The following is a 17,275-nucleotide window of genomic DNA, read 5'->3' as shown; positions in this document are numbered from 1 at the left end:
CTCCTGCTCTTCTTTTTCTTGGTCCCTTCACCATACTTACACAACCTTTCTTTTAGCTCCTTGAATATGCCAAACTCTTTATTGATTTAGGGTATTTGCAAATGCTGCTCCCCCTGCCTGAAACTCTTTTCCCTCCCGTTTCCCCCTCTCCTGCAGGCTCCTTTTCGTCTTTTAGAACTCAGCTTAAATGTTCCCTCTTCAAAGAGGCCTTCATGACTGCTATCTCTCTGCCCAGACCTTGTCATTTTCTATCCCTGAACCTTTACCTGCACAGCTCTCACTATAATTACAAGGTAATTACTAATCTCCTTTACTAGATGAGTTCCATAAAGAGGAACCATCTCTGTTTTGTCCTTTATAACCTAGTATGTCTGCCATACAAATGGGATGAGTGAATATTTACTAAATGAATTAATGACACCGGATCAAAATAACTGCTATGGCTGGTAAATCACTGATCAGAATTTAAGGTTAAAAAAACAGTCTATTGGGTAGCTTACCAGGTAGCTACAGCACTCAGGTTTAGCAAGAAGAGGTTGTAAAATAGAACCTCTGGGGCCCCAGAATCTGGATTTTTTTTGAGAGAGGTGGGGCTGGCCAGGCTGTTCATGAACTCGTGGGCTCAAGTAACCCTCCAACCTCAGTCTCCCGAGTAGCTGGGATTAGAGGGTGAAGCCACTGCACCCAGCTCAGAATATGGATTTTTAACAAGCAACCCAAGTAACTGCAAACACATCATCTATAAACAGGCCTGTGGGAACTAACAGCAGAGAAATGGATAATCTATTAAAGTGCCTTTCGGTTTTTTGTTTTTTTAAGAGATAGGGTCTCACTATGTTGCCCAGGCTGGAATGCAGTGGCAATTCTCAAGTGCAGTCACAGCTAACTACAGCTTTGAACTTCTGGGCTCGTGATCCTCCCGCCTCAACCTCCAGAGTAGCTGGGACTACAGAACTGTGCCGTGTCCAGCTACACTCCAGTTTTAAAATTCTAACTCATCAACATACTTTTAAATCAAGTTTAAACCAGAAATCCAGGCTAGGTGTGATTCTTTAAAAGCCTAATTATTTTAACAAAATAGGTATACAAAAAGAGGAAACTCCAGAGACAATTAAGCTTTCAGATCATAAATGTTTAAATATCTACACTTTAAAATCTGAATTCCCTTTCTGCCACTGGAAAGTTGATTTTATCAAGAAAATTTACTCTTTTTAAGTAACAGAACCTAAACACCCCCATCAGGTGCACATGGTTGAAAAACCAGTGTTGGATGTATAAAAGATCTATAGACTAAAATAAGTATGAAAATTTGCAGAGTATTAAAAAAAAAAAGCTCTGAAACTGAAGGCAAGCGGATGCTGTCATTACACTTAAAATATCTTCAAATATCTAAAATATATTCATAGACAGTTTACATTTGTAAGAAAGAATTTCCATACCACTCTGAAAGTGCCAGCATTTCATTTTGTACTTACAATGGCTGGAAACTGGATGTCAATGTTTACATCCGAATTTTTGAAACCCAATCTGCTACAGGATGACCCATATAATCTTAGGGAACAATCTAAAAAATAAATAAATAAATAAAAGTAATAAATACAGTAGAATTTCTCAAAAGTTATAACAAAACACTGCTATTTCAGAAGCAGAACCATCAATTAAAATTACACACAAAAGCAAACTTGTATTCAAGACTAGCATAAACAAAGGACAGAAATAGGTGGCTCTTTGCTCTTCACTTAATTTAATAGGGAAGGCTGCATCAACTATGATTTAGCTTAACAGCCACTCTTCATGTCAGTTGTAAAATGTCAAATTGCTACGTTATCATGTATTTTATGAATAAAATACTATTATCTAAATATCACATTTTATGAAGAAAATACTATTTAAAATATTTTTTTAAATGTGCCAGTTGAAAAAGAATGTCTTTGTTTAAATTTATAAACCTGATAGTATATTCAAGAGCTAATGCAAACGTTTCTTTTCACCTTTTAGAATGCACCCATTGGTGTAATTTACTATAAGGAGGTTTTAGTAAAGCAATAATAAAAATAATCGACATATTTAATATGAATTTCTCATTACATTATGAACAAAAAGCGTTTGCTGTAACAAAATCCCAATAAACTTTTGAAAAATAATTACAATATCACTGACATAAGTTAAAACGCTAGGTAGCAGACACTTCACTCTTCAGAGGAAGACGTGTGTGTATATGAGTACTATCTATAGTATAGCATTTATTTTCAGTGTTTTACTATGATGCCAAAATAGTATCCTTTCTCATCAGGGGTTGGTTTTCTTGTTTGTTTAAGGTTTGCTAAAATTCAAGTGATTTCTTTGGGTTTTAGCAGTTTTCCACAACAAAGTACATTCATTTTTACATGAAATTTTACAGTAAAAATCATCAAAATTACAACTGACTTTTCAGGAAATACATGTATAATAAAATGAGATTATTTTCCCTTATTCTTATGAAAGTATATACGTTACAAATACTATATGTATGATCTTTCAGTAGAACAAACAGTTTTAAGATTTATAAGGTGACAAATATAAATAATGATTCCAACCCTAGCTGTGGATCAGAATCACTTGTCGAGCTTTGTAAAAATAGTTGTCCATGGCTTCACAGATAATTCTGATGCACAGCAAGAATTGAGAATGATGAAGCTATTCCAACCATTTACCTAAACAGGAATGGCCAGTGGGGGTTGGGGGATGATGTAGGGTGGGGTTTGTTGCTATCAAGGATTGACAGCAGTTGTGTCAGGCATTGAACATACCTGACCTTAAATTTTCATAGTAATACACTCCAAATAGTTGTGTCCCCTCCCCATCATGCCAAAGGTCTAAAGTTAAAAACAGGGAGAAGACAGACATAACTTGGAAAATCAATTCAACAGTGCACAAAATCCAATACAAATTTCTTAAAACTAGTTTTCAAAGTTCATTTTAGATGCTGCAATTCTCTTAAGTACAGTTAAATAAAATCTTTTTTTTTTTTTGACATGAATAACCTGAAAATAACTTCAGGATACTTCTCTTAACTCAAAATATGGTGTCAATTTAGATGAGTGGAAAGGGAAACATACATACACAAGAGTCCCACAGTGCCCCAATAATGCAGGGCATTCAACTTAAAGTTCACACACAGGGTAAAATTTATAATGGAAACAGGTTTATAATGACAATGCATATGAAAGTCCTTGTTACCTTAGGGAAAGCCAGGGAAAACAAAAAACAAAAAAATAGAAAACACAAGAGCTTCATGACATGGTAAATAAATTTTTATTTGGTGAAAATTACTATTGGTAGGAGAAATGAATGAGGTACTTTTAGGTAGTTAAATAGAAAAACAAATCTAGAAAATACCTGGTAACTTGTGTTGGAACACATTTTCCATGATACGTTTAATTTCTAGCCTCTGTTCCAAGTTCTCATTGTGTAAGCCAAATTCCTGTACCACTTTGTCAATGGCAATGCCAACTGCATTTATCTGGGAGGGTGTTGGTGGGGGTAACGTAGTGAGCAACTCTTCCTCTTGCTTCTCCTTTTAAGATCAAATGTTGAGATTAAAAATGACTTACACATAGTTTTGACCTTCTACCACTCATGAAGACAACACCCTATAGAGTTTTCTTTTTCTTAGCCCTCCCTTCTCATTTTAGCTGTGTTAGTTTTCATCCTATCAAACATATACATACTTCCTTATGCACATAATGTGGATCAGTGGTAACAGAGGATAGGCGGGCATAAGGAGAAAGTGTAAGGAAAGAATATTAAAAACAGCACTTACAAACATTGTTTGCTTTAATACTAGTATAAGGACATATACCTGGGTCCTATCAATGACTTCATATATCCTGATGCTGCCCTTAAGGAAATTCACAAGATTAACCAGTAAAATACATCTGACCAGTATTATGTATTTTGGCTCAAATATATTCAATAAATAAAGCAGTAAAGTTATCAATATCATAGCCTTAAGGAGAAGAAAGCCACAAAGATGACAAGTAATAACAACCAACAAGTAAGCAGACTTGTTTGGGTTACATTCAATTTACCTTAATGTTTTTCTTGTGCCTCTTTTCCTTGATATGCTTATGGGCAAATGCAATGGATTCAATTAAAACATCACAGAGTCTGCAGGTGTACTTTGCTGTAGGGTAGTTTCGTGGTCGCTATAATTTGAAGAGATTTATTTAGAGAGAGACATAAGTAAAACCAAACATTCAGATAAACAAAATCAGCCAGGAAATGATTTCCCCTTCAATTTCTTTTCTCTAAAGAGACAGGAGTCTCACTATGTTGCCCTGGCTGGAGTGAACTGGCTATTCACAGATACCATTATAGCATACTACAGCCCCAAACTCCTGAGTTCAAGCAATCCTCCTGCCTCAACCTCACAAGTAACTGGGGCTACAGGCATGCCACTGTGCCTGACTTCTTCTTCACTTTTAAAATTGCTACTGTTATTGTTCCCTTTATCACTACCCTAACAGTCATTTTAAGTATAATAGTAATGACTCCTAATCCTATTAAATCACACTGGACATCACTTTTAACTTGCAGTGCTTAAATACTGATAACCAAAGTAGGATATCTAATTGATCAGAGCATGCATACTCAATTAACAACAAAATTGAGGCCAAAACCAGGATTCTAACCAACAAATATATATATAAGGATGTTACCCTTTTTAGCCTGTCAATGCAGTCTCTCTTCAGTCTCTCCTCAGCCTGCTGTAAGCCTAGCAGCTCCTTCGTTGAAAGTACAGACTCATCGATCACAGGGCCTTCCAAGTCTCCATCCTGCTCATTTTCCTCATTTCTAGTCTTCCGTGGCTTCCTAGGTCTGGACCTCTGCTTCTTGTTTTCTTAAGGTGGGGGAAAAATATTATTGGCAATATTAAATAATGCCACTCCTGAGTAAAAAGCAGACCTTACATATGTATTAAATCATGTGAGAGAATAAATCACATCTGAATGCAGAGCAGAAGGAAAGGTAGCTGTCCTATGGACAAAATGCTTTAATACTGTATTCAGTGAGCACATCACCTGCAGACATTAAGCCATAGAAATCATCTTTTTGGAAAATTTGAAAGAATTCTACTTCAATCATATAATTTGATTTTTATTATCTCTTCCTGGTATACTGCTGAGCATAGCAAAGCAACAGAAAAATTATACTCTGAAGGCAAGTATATCTATAATTCTATTATATTAAAATATTACAATACATATTGTAAATATATCTTACATATTCTATAATATCTGTAAGTACACCTGTTATTCTCATTAAAACCACCCACATTTGCTTTCATCTTCTATAAGTGAACAATCTCAATAAGGCAAAATGCAAAATGTACCCCTGGACAACTCAGAAATCAACTATATCCTCATCTGGAGTGAAAAATCATCATTTAGTTGCAAATTTAGCCATCAATAACACCTAAGTCGGGTCCCTCCATTAATATGAAGAAGTCCAAGCCAAAATTTTATTTACTAAGGACAACTATCTCTCATTTTACCTTTACCTTCATTTTAGCTTCTTTGAATGGCCTGTACACTGAGCATATTTCAAAGGAAAAAAACAACTGGCCATTGAAACAAAAGTTTTCTCTAAGTACATTTGTTTATAAACTCTGCTATTAGTTCTATAATCCTTATAATGAATAAAAATCATCCTGTTCCTTTTTAAAACTTATAACTTTTCAACTTGTTAAAGTGATTGTGGGATTAAACCATAAAAAATTATTTTAGATAGCTTTGATAACTTATATCGAGTTTTAAAAAATGAAACTATTAGTAACACATTAGTGCTTGGAAACATAAACCTACTGAAAAGCCCTACATGAAGTAATTCCTCCATCAAGTTTTCAGAGGAACTCATTACTACTAGTATGGCAATTACAATGAACTGGCAGGCTGAAAAGGAAATATAGGACCTCCAATTTTATAAAAAGCTTGCTGAGAGTGCTAAAGGATAAGCAGCAAGCATTGTGCTAAAACTACCTGAGATGACTATCACAAAATTCTGCAAACACCTTCCACAATATGAGAAAATTTAAAAATTTTTAAAAATTAAAGTGTTGGAAAAGTAGTTTTAAAAAAATCAATCAAAATACACTGAACAAATAAAATACTAAAAGGTAAGTTGTCATTTCAACAGAAAATCAGGCTACCTTGCGCTACCTTAATACTTCCTTTTTAATACTCCCCCTACTCCCAATTAAATTATCATAATCTTTTAAGGCCAGTATTTCTGGTCTGAACAATTTTTTTTTTTTCAGATAAGCACTTCTTTTACTTAGAGATGTATCCATTCTCATTTAGTTTGCTTATCATTATAAACATTATCAAAAAAACTGCATCTAACTTCAGTGTTTATTACAGGTTTCTTAGGCAAAAACTCTTTATAAATTTAAAATAATACTGCAATACCCTTTAGAAAAGCCCCTATTAGTTCACAAGCCAGTAAGTGATAGGGAACCAAATTCCTTTTTTGAACTCTTCCTCTCTTCTGGTCACAAAGGTTTCTCCATATAACCATATTTGCTGTCATTTTCTAGAAAGAGTAACTTCTCTCTTCCTCCAAAGACCTCAATCAACTCCTACTGCTTTCATACAGAAGTGGATGGCTGCAGAAATTCTGTCAGATAACAGCAGCTACCATGATGGTGTATCTTATTATGCAACAGATGTAAAGCACTTTATATGTACTGCCTTATTTAATCCCTACAGCAATCCTGCTAATACTGTCCCCATTGTACAGATGGGGACAATGCTAATCCAAGAGAATAACTTCTCCAAGAACACATGGCTAAATCAAAGTAAAGGGATTGAAAATATAGATTAAAATATGGATGGGGCCAGGTGCAGTGGGTCATGCCTGTAATTCCCAGCACTTTGGGAGGGTAAGGTGGGAGGACTGCTTGAGCTCAGAAGTTCAAGACCAGCCTGGACAACATAGTGAGATGTCATCTCTAGCAAAAATGAAAAAAATCAGCCAGCAAGATGACTCACTCCTGTGGTCCCAGCTACTCGGGAGGCTGAGATGGAAGGACTGCTTAAGCCCAGGAGGTGAGGCTGTGGTGAGTCATGATTGCGCCATTGCACTCCAGCCTGGGTGACAGAGTGAGACTCTGTCTAAAAAACAAACAAACAAAAAAAGGATGAAATCCTGAAATTCAGCCCTCTAACTAACAACATAAAAACTGGAAAGAAATTACTAAAATCCCTTCTTGGAACATACCCATTCACATCTAGAGTGGACTAGCACTGAAAGGCAATATAACCTTCTAAACCTACTTTCACAGGCATGCATGGTAAAAACTGTCAAAATCTCACCGGAGGGACTCTTGGAGGGTAAAGCTAGGTACTGATGAAAAATTCTTGGCCAGGCGTGGCAGCTCATGGCTGTAATCCCAGCACTTTGGGAGGCCGAGGCAGGCGGATCACCTGAGGTCGGGGGTTCGAGACCATCCTGGCCAACACGGTGAAACCCTGTCTCTACTAAAAATACAAAAATTAGCTGGGCATGGTGGCAGGCACCTGTAATCCCAGCTACTCGGGAGGCTGAGGCAGGAGAATTGCTTGAACTCGGGAGGCAGAGGTTGCAGTGAACCGAGATCATGCCATTGCACTCCAGCCTGGGCGACAAGAGTGAAACTCCATCTCAAAAAAAAAAAGAAAAAAGAAAAATTCTCATAATTACTTGGAGGAAGACTACCTGGCTTACCTGATTTATTGTAATAAGAGTTCTCTATATTCGGCATTCCAAGTTTCCCATATTTTATTTGCATATGGTTCACAAAGGACATGTGTATTTGAGTGGATGCATTCCAGCTAAGATCATTAATGGCAATGTCCCAAATACATTAAACTGGCAATCTAGGACATTTGAGGGCTAAAGTAGGGGCAGTAATGTAGAGCTGAAAAAAACAGAAGGTAGTACCGTATGTGGGGGGGAAAAAAGCAACTCTACCATAATTTCCATTATATCTTCTCACATTGTTGAATAATACCCTTCCTTATTAAGACACAATTTTGATAAAGAAATTTCGATCTCTTTAATGAGATCCTTTTTAGTTTATACTTTCAGTTGAATCTCTCTAAACTAAATAATGTTATACCGAAGCTTAATGCTTCCTATATGAAGATTTTCAAGGAACAGAAACTGAATAATTCTTTACTTAATAACTGTGAAAGCATATACCTGTATGTCATACAGCAAAAACATGCAAACTTTTGAATTACCTCCAATAAAAAAATAGCAAAATGCATTTCCTATTCAAATACACTTAAAAGCAACTTCTTTAGTTGCTTTTATAAGAATACACATAAAATAAGAAAACATATAAAAGTTTTTGTGGTCAGCCAACAGTTCCTTTTAATGTCTAGTTGCAAATTTTTGATCTATAAACTTTCTTTTTAAAATGCTTTTCAGCCGGGTGCAGTGGCTCACACCTGTAATCCCAACACTTTGGGACGTCAAGGCAGGCAGATCATGAGGTCAGGGGATCGAGACTACCCCTGGCCAACATGCTAAAACCCCGACTCTACTAAAAATACAAAAATTAGCTAGGTGTGGTGGCACGTGCCTGTAGTCCCAGCCACTCAGGAGGCTGAGGCAAGAGAATTGCTTGAACCTGGGAGATGGAGGTTACAGTGAACCAAGATCGCACCACTGCACTCCAGCCTGGGCTACAGAGCGAGACTCCATCTCAAAAATGAGAATAATAATAATAAAATGAAATGGTTTTCAAGATCAACTTCTACAAGACTATAGGTAACAAAATTAAATACCCACATCCCACCTGGACAGTAATACAGAAACACTTAAATATACACGATTTTTAATAAAGAAAAACACAAATCAAAAGCCCAGAAATTATCAAGAAATATTCGGCTCCGCCGTCAGGACTTCAGGTCCAGCGAGGCTGAGTTAATGGCCAGAGTAGCAGAGTCCCCAGTTTTAGTTCTACTTCCTCATTTACCGCTCTGCATAAACAGGTCTGTGAAAATTTAACCTCTCTGAGCTGCAGCTGCCTGATTTGTAAAACTGTGATTCCATTTTTGATATATTACAACAGAGTACTGCATCAGATAATTCCTTAAGCTATTTCTAGCTTAAAGATTTAAGTTTTATGTCTCCCTACTACTTAACGCCTTTATAACACTTCATTCTGTTTCTGCTACTTGATATTGATATATACTCTTAATTTTCAAATTTAAAAATATCTGAGGGCCAGGCGCGGTAGTTCACGCCTGTAATCCCAGCACTTTGGGAAGCAGAGGCAGGTGGATCACTTGAGGTCTGGAGTTCAAGACCAGCCTGGCCAACAGGGAGAAACCCTATCTCTATTAAAAAACAGAAAAATTAGCTGGGCATGGTGGTGTGCACCTGTAGTCCCAGCTACTTGGGAGGCTGAGACATGAGAACCGCTTGATCCTGGGAGGCAGAGGCCACAGTGAGAGGAGGTCACATCACTGCACCTCCAGCCTGGGTGACACAGCGAGACTGTCTCAAAAAAAAAAAAAAAAAAAAAAAATCAGGCTGAATGTGGTGGCTCACGCCTGTAATCCCAGCACTTTGGGAGGCCAAGGTGGGTGGATCACTGGAGGTTAGGAGTTTGAGACCAGTCAGGCCAACATGGTGAAACCCTGTCTCTATTAAAAATACAAAAATTAGCCTGATGTGGTGGCATGTGCCTGTAGTCCCAGCTACTTTGGGGGATGAGACAGGAGAATCGCTTGAACCCAGGAGGCAGAGGTTGCAGTGAGCCAAGATCGCGCCACTGTACTCCAGCCTGGGTGACAGAGCGAGACTCCGTCTCAAAAAATAAAATAAAATATAAATAAACAGATCTGACAACTAGAAGTAGCTGTGAAAAAAGAAAAAAATCAAATAGCACATTTCCCCCCATTTAATATTAATAAGTGCTTGAGACTTTCATTTTTATCCTAAGACCTTGTAAAGATAAAAGACGAGCTTTTGGCTTTTAAGTATTCTATACGCATGGGACACAAATTCAAACACCTTATAGGTAACCTGTGTATGAACTGGCCACTGTGAGATAACATGAAGAGAAAAGGCATCGAGTGATCTAGAAAGTGTCCATATTCCCTGAATGCATTTAAACTAAAAAAATTTATTTAAAAGTGCTGGCCAGTTTGAAACACATTCTATACGACCACTAAAAAACGCTTTCAGCCACTAAACTTACAAGTCCATGTTTCCAACTATGATATTGTTTCATTTTTTCCATCCAATTTGTGACTTTATTTCATTTCAGTATATATCTCCCATTAGATAAAAATAAACTTCCTGTTTGCAGAAATCGTTGCCACATGGATAAAATCTACTTTTTACTTTTAGAAAAACATATTATCTCCTTATTATCCCTTTGGGGCAATTAACCAAGCATGTGAGGGCACTGAGAAATTAGTTTTGGTCTTACTGAAACCAAACAGCAAAGCTTGAATCTATTTCTGACTTTCTAAACTTGTTTCTCAACCTGTTTGTCACGATCCCTTTTGAAAAACAAAGATCTCAGATTATCCATCTCGGGACACTGACACTACACCCAAAAGATATATCTCTTGTGGCAGGAGATATACGCAGTGTATACTGTGTTTTTACATCAACAAATAAGTTTTTTTTTAAAAAAAAAGCTTTATATTCTGTCATTTATATTATGAACACATTAATTATTCAAATACAAAATTATAATCACAATTTTGAAAACACACAAACCACTGAGCAATTACGATATGGTCCCCTGGGGCATACAGCTACCCTCTTCTGTAAAAAACACGTTACAGAAAACATGTTTACTGACGTAAAGTGAGCCTTGGGGCAAAGTAAACTTTTAAAGGGATCAACATATGAAATGTGTTTTAGCTGCTCAAATATCATGATTACTATCCTTAAAATAATCACACTAAGTGACCATTTCTTAAAACAGAAACTGTGAAAAATTGAAACTAAATTGCTGAAAATAACAAAACTCATTTGGATGAAAAAGAATAAAACATTGCTGACTCTGGGGTTGTGATCTGACAAGTTGGAAAACATTACCAGGACTTCCTGCTTCCATTTCTGACGTGGTTTCTAGGCTTGTTAGGTCTTTATGAAACAGTCGTCTTACAGTTCTGCAGCCTCTTGTGTCTTGCCACCTATAACCATCTTCATTTTCTTGAAAGGAGTCTTTTCTTTGTCGGTTTATAACAGGAATTCTAGGTCCAGGTTTGAATTCTCTCCAGTTGTCTGAATTACCAGTATGTTCATCAGACAGCCATCTCTTACTCTGATCTTTGTGGCTGTCATTCATCCAAGCGGGTTGACTGTAGATTGGGTTTTTAAATGCATATGGATTGCTGGAAACAGCACATGGTCCTTTTCTGGGGGTATTCCCATAGTTCCCTGGTGTTATCTTCTTTTTTTGAAGGCCCTTTTCCATTTTACTGCCATGGCCTTTAGCATGGTCATCTATTATTAAATAATCTTGTTGGGGGTGACCCCTTCTGAAGTCATCATCATCCATAGTCCCCCGGTCTTTAGTGCGCTTCACGAAATAAGGTTTTGCTGTATCTCCCATGGTCTTTGACTTCAATTTTCTTACTATGCACCTGAAAGAAGGTATTTTGGGGAAATATCAAACTATATAACAAGATATCATACAAGTATACAAAATAACAATTTATCGTACAGATGCCCCAAAGCCTGTAAGAAAGAAACTCCCTATTTTTTTAAAATAAAAATTCTATCACATTCTTAATAATCAGTGCTTTACCCTAGAGGTTGGGAGGCTTGGTCCTCTAATATTCTTCATGAAAATTAATACTTACTATTTAGCATGAAGATTAAATGTGTGAATAAGAGAAGCTCTATAGGTTCCAGAACTGTAGCATAGTAGAATACTACTCATATCAAGTATGGTCGGCTTTTCCCTCTGTAACAAGGCGTTTCTCTTCAAAGAAAACCTCATCCCAAGCCAATATTATTACTAAACTACCGAAACAGTCTTCTGTTTTTTAAGTTGGCAATTACTTGTAAGTGTTATACACCGAAACTTTACGTGAAAGGAGTACTACATTTCTCAACTCCAATTTTCCGTCCCTTCACCACCACTATTCTGGACAGACCGGCTTTGAGCGCTTAGGTTACGGAGGGGCTGGGCTTCCGACCAAGGTGCAGCTGTAATTAAAGGGGCTGGGTTTCCGATCAAGGGACAACTCCAGCTAACCTCCTCAATCCCCGTTCTCCAACCCCAAACAAGTTTGGTTTTGTCAGGAACAGCAATTCCCTGAGGAATGACACTCCTCTTCAATCCCCATCTGACCGCTCCACCACCGATCTGCCTTAGTTTCCACCCTTTTGAGCCCGACGTGGAGAAAGAGGAGGCGTCCCTGCACTCCTGGCCAAGAAGCCACCGTGGGGACCAGGAAGCAGGAAGTGACCTGCTGTCTCCATGGGGTTCCAGGGTTCCCCCGGCCGGCCAGGGGGCCAGAGCCGAATGTCTTGACCCAAATCCCGTCTTCTGCGCCCGCAGTCTGACAAAAAGTGAAAACACGGACTCGAACCCGAGGGCTCAGCCTCTGCCGGCCTGGGGGTTCCTCGGTCACCCAAACTGGTGCGAGGAGGCCGGCGGGGGATGGAACCAACGTACCTCCGGGGCCAGGCCGGCCAGCTACTCTGGAGTCCAGGAAACCAACTGGAGAATCAGCCCGGAGGCGAGTCTGGCAGGGACGTTGGGAGAAGGCGCCCAAGAGCACTCACCACCTTCGCCGCGGTCCCCAGCCTCTTCCTGTCCCGGCCGGGCTCCCTCTCCGTGTTTTCCTTCGGCCCCACTTCCGGCGCTCAGCGCTGTCTCATTGTGCGCGATTGGGAGCCGACTGTGCCCCCGCCCTAGCGCTCCGCCGCGCACACCGGAAACGAGCGACGCGCCCCGCCCCGCGGTGCCCCGCCCACGCCCCGACCCCGCCTCCCGCGCCTTTCCCAGCCTGGCCTCCCCTGTCCGGCGCCCCAGCGCACTCGCTCCAGGTGTCGGGCGCCGGGTCTGGCCACCGGGCGCAACCGTCGGAGCGGGCTAATTACTGGCTCGCCGGATAGCCGGTTCGCCGGCGCTTGGGGGCCAGGCCCGAACTTCTTACCAGAGCGGCGCCCGCCCCTTTTCTCTCCCGGCTTCGACGCTCCTCTGGTTCCCCTCTCTGCTCGGGGGGCTAAATGCTCGGGAGAGGCGCGGGAGCCGAGACTTATGCACCCGGAGAGGGACGCGGAGCCAGCGGTCGGGCAAAGCCGCATTCCCCGCGCTTGGGGCCTCGGCTTTGCCCCTGGGTGCTCCCCGGTTACTTCCAGGGGGAGTAAAGGCTCCGAGGCCTCGTAGCGCTCTTGGTGTTTTTCTGATAATTCGTAGTGATTAATGTTTTCGTGAATTCTTAATTGCCGACCTTGTAGAAATGCCAGCATTTAAACATCCACTGCTCACCCAGATCTCAAAGTGGTCAAGGAAAATGCTCTGCTTTTTTCTTAGGTTGTGTAAGGATTACTTTTACTTGGAAAAAACAAAAAAAACCAATCAGTTCATTTCGAAGAATATGTGTAATGGCAAGGGATGACCAGAGAGCGTTACATTCGAATTTTTGAATTGAAGAATGCACACCTCGAACTCGGGGTTGCTTTTTCTTTCTTTACTGCATGACCTTCCTTGCTGTTTACAGTGTTCTAAATGCTTTGAAAAGCATCAAGCAACTAGTGAAATTAGGGAGCGTTGGGAAAATCGACAGTTTTCATTTCTCTGCTTTTTTAAAGCATGTAAATTGAAAGCTATCAGGTCCTGTGGAGCAATGGTCTTAAAATAATAACACACAAAGTTCTGGCTATGCCAGTAACTGTTTTGAAGGCTTTACAAATATTAACTCCTTTGTTTTATATTTTTGTAGAGACAGGGGTCTCCTATGTTGCCCAGGCTTCTCTCCAATTCCTGACCTCAAGCCATCCTCCCAACTTGGCCTCCCAAAGTGTTGGGATTACAGGGGTGATCCACCATACCCAGCCTTAACTTCTTTAATCCTCACAACTTCATGAAGACTATATCATTATCCCACTTTTAAAGATGAGGACATTTAGCACTTGCAGTGAAGTAAATGGCACTGCTGCAATCCAGACCCTGAATATGAGGCTGTTATTAACCATGTGGCTATACTAAAAGTGATATAAAACAAATTCCTACAACTTTTATATAATTCCTTACTTAGATATTTTGATTGTGAAAATACGTGAGGATCAAACTGATAGTCTCTTCAACAGGCAGACAGTGGCCTTGAAAATATAGAGTCCAAAAGGGAGTGTGGAGTTGCATGATTACATTAATTCTGAGACAGCAGCGTCACCACGCCCCACCCAAACCAGTAATTCCTGTGCAAAAGAACTGGTTTAGAAATCTGCCTCCATCTAGAGTTCTAGAGCAGCAGCAGAGGATACATCTTTCTAAGGATTTAATTTTTTTTTTTTTTGAGACAGAGTCTCACCGTGTTGCCCAGGCTGGAGTGCAGTGGTGCGATCTTAGCTCACTGCATCCTCTGCCTCCCAGGTTCAAGTGATTCTCCTGCCCCAGACTCCCAAGTAGCTGGGATTGCAGACAGGCACCACTATGCCTGGTTAAGTTTTGTATTTTTAGTAGAGACGGGGTTTCACCATGTTGGCCAGGCTGGTCTGGAACTCCTGACCTCAAGTGATCCACCGGCCTCGGCCTCCCAAAGTGCTAGGATTACAGGCGTAAGCCACCAGGCCTGGCCCGATTTAAAATACTTTTGCCAGGCACTTTGGCTCCTGCTTGTAGTCCTAGCAACCCTGGAGACTGAGGTAGGAGGCTACCATAAGCCCAGGAGTTGGAGGCTGCAGTGAGCTATGATGGTGCCACCACACTCCAGCCTAGGCAACAGGGCAATACCCTGTCTCTCTCAAAAATAAATTTAAAAAATAAAACGTTTTAAATTTGCGTTTTCTTCAACGTCTTTCCCAAAGCCCAACTTCTTTTATTCTAATGGTTGCTTTTAATATTCATTTTGAGGACAAATCAGGCTCTCTCAAATAAGATGCAGTACTAATCAAAATATATTGACAGCAGAATATACCTTTTTCTGTCCATATTATGCTGTAATGGATATTTAAATTGGTCCTAGGAATTCTTACAATCTGGTTGGAAATTTTGATTTGATTTTTCTTTGGATGTCACTGGAAGGATTAATGAGTTTCTCAGAATCTTTATGGTGATTGCTTCACGGTCTTGACATATTTCCAACAACCTGGAGCAGAAATGTGAGGGCAAAGGCTGCCATATACTGTTAAGCAATGTTCAGAGGACGTTAATACTGCTCCATATGTTACAATATATTTTCTATCTTGAGCTTAACATTGTAATACAACTTGAAATTCTTGTGATTCTATCTTGAAATTAACATTTAATACATGTAATATGTCTTGACATTCTTGTAATTCTATCTTGAAATTAACATTGTAGTACTTGTAATACATCTTGGCATTTTTGTAATTCTATCTTGAAATTTACATTGTAATACATGTAATACATCTTGAAATTTACATTGTAATACATGTAATACATCTTGAAATTAACATTGTAACACATGTAATACATCTTGACATTCTTGTAATTCTATCTTGAAATTAACATTTTAATACATCTTGACAAGTCAACTTTGAACAAACCCAGTGCTTTTTTTCTATGCAGCCATGGAGTCAGAAATACAGGAATTATATTCATAGCTTTATCAGCCAAATTCTTTCCCCAGTGTTTTGTTTTGTTTGGTTTGGTTTGGTTTTCGGTTTTTAGCGCTCTAATGCTTAAATGCCAGTGGTTTTTATCCACATTGTTAGCAAGTTATGTTGGTTTGTCCTTCAAATCTGTCTGGAGTCCAGTAACTTATCACTACTTTCTCTGCTTCCATCCAGATGCTCACCACTATCACTTGCTTCCACCTTGTCCTCCAATCTACTCTTGACACAATAGCCAGAAAATGCATATTAAAAGTCAGACTGAGTTACCCCTCAAAACCTTCCTCTGGGTCCCAATTTCTCTGGGAGTAAAAACCAAAGTCCTTCAACGACTCAGGGCCTTTCCCTTTACCTCCCGATCTCAGCCCTTATTCCTCTTACCCCAGTGGTATAATATAAAATATATTTGGCCTTTGTCCCCAGTTTCTGTCATAGAGCTCTTAAAATCCTTGAAATTTCCTGAGTGATAGAAGTGTCTTTCCGTGTTTATAGTGAGCCCCTAAACTCCTGAGTTTATGCTAATGAGATGATTTAGGATGGGGGCCCTACATAGCCTCAGCATGGGGCTAATCACCAGAAAGACCAAGTGATTGGAGGATTAGAGGGTTAGAACTTTGAGCTTCACCAACTGACCTCTGTGAAGGGGAGGAGGGGGCCAGAGATCAAGCTCTCTAAGTAGTCTTGAACAAAAAGATTTGATGAGATTCCCTATAGTTGAACACATGTAGGTGCTGGACGTTGGCTTACCTAGACAGGGCATGGAAGCTCTGTGCCCTTGCCCTATGTACCTCTTCATCTGGCTGTTCATCTGTATACCTTATAATATCATTTATAATAAACCAGTAAATGTGTTTCCCTGAGTTCTCTGGGCCACTGGGGACACGGGAACCTCAGAAACCAGTCAGTCAGAAGTATAGGTGGCTTTGACTTGTGACTGGTATCTGAAGTGGGGGGCAAACTCGTAGGGCTGAGCCCTCACCTGTGGGATCTGACACTATTGCCAGGTAGATAGAATTGAAATGGATTATAGGACACCAAGTTGGTATAATTGCTTCTGTAAAGGCAGAAGGAACTTTATACCCTCAGAAGCTTTGATGGTTTGAATCTATAAAACAAACTGACAATAGACAGATTAACAGGAGAAAAAACATATCGATGTATTAACTTGCAAGCTAGCGAGACCCAAACAAAGTATGAAACTCAAAGAAGGGCCAAATGGCTGAAGCTTAAATGGGACCCTGAGCTACAGAAAGAAACCAGGGCCTCTGATGGGGAGGTGGTGACCACAGTCATTGAAAGGTGAGGGTAGAGTAAGTGTGTGTTGAGCAAAAGTTTCTTCTTATACAGATAAAGTCTTTCAGACTAGAAAAATGGTTTTTAAAAAATAGGTGAAAAGTCTGTCCAGTCAGACGTGGTGGCTCACACCTGTAATCCCAATACTTTGGGAGGCTGAGGCCTGAGGATCACTTGA

General features: G+C 39.7%; 1 protein-coding gene across 5 annotated transcripts in view; it reads right to left on the bottom strand.

Moving 5' to 3' along the window:
* TUT7 (terminal uridylyl transferase 7) overlaps positions 1 to 12,991 on the bottom strand; it is a 65,170-nt gene extending 52,179 nt beyond the window's left edge. For 3 of the 5 annotated variants that reach the window (XM_063593960.1, XM_003806684.4, XM_034967636.3), the window contains exons 1-6: positions 12,680 to 12,991; positions 11,089 to 11,639; positions 4,701 to 4,882; positions 4,071 to 4,187; positions 3,379 to 3,556; positions 1,476 to 1,564 (exon numbers count right to left, since the gene is read on the bottom strand). In XM_063593960.1, the coding sequence (XP_063450030.1) occupies positions 1,476 to 1,564; positions 3,379 to 3,556; positions 4,071 to 4,187; positions 4,701 to 4,882; positions 11,089 to 11,608 (1,086 nt within the window). In that variant the 5' untranslated portion in view covers positions 11,609 to 11,639; positions 12,680 to 12,991. The remainder of the gene's footprint in view (positions 1 to 1,475; positions 1,565 to 3,378; positions 3,557 to 4,070; positions 4,188 to 4,700; positions 4,883 to 11,088; positions 11,640 to 12,679) is intronic. The other 2 variants (XM_063593961.1, XM_034967635.3) reach the window with 2 other exon arrangements.
* Between the last annotated feature and the right edge of the window lie 4,284 nt (positions 12,992 to 17,275).

This window comes from Pan paniscus, chromosome 11 (assembly GCF_029289425.2).
Source record: "Pan paniscus chromosome 11, NHGRI_mPanPan1-v2.0_pri, whole genome shotgun sequence".
In the NCBI taxonomy this organism is placed as follows: domain Eukaryota; kingdom Metazoa; phylum Chordata; class Mammalia; order Primates; family Hominidae; genus Pan; species Pan paniscus.
Note: the sequence above shows the minus strand (reverse complement) of the source record. Positions and strands in the feature narration are given on the sequence as shown.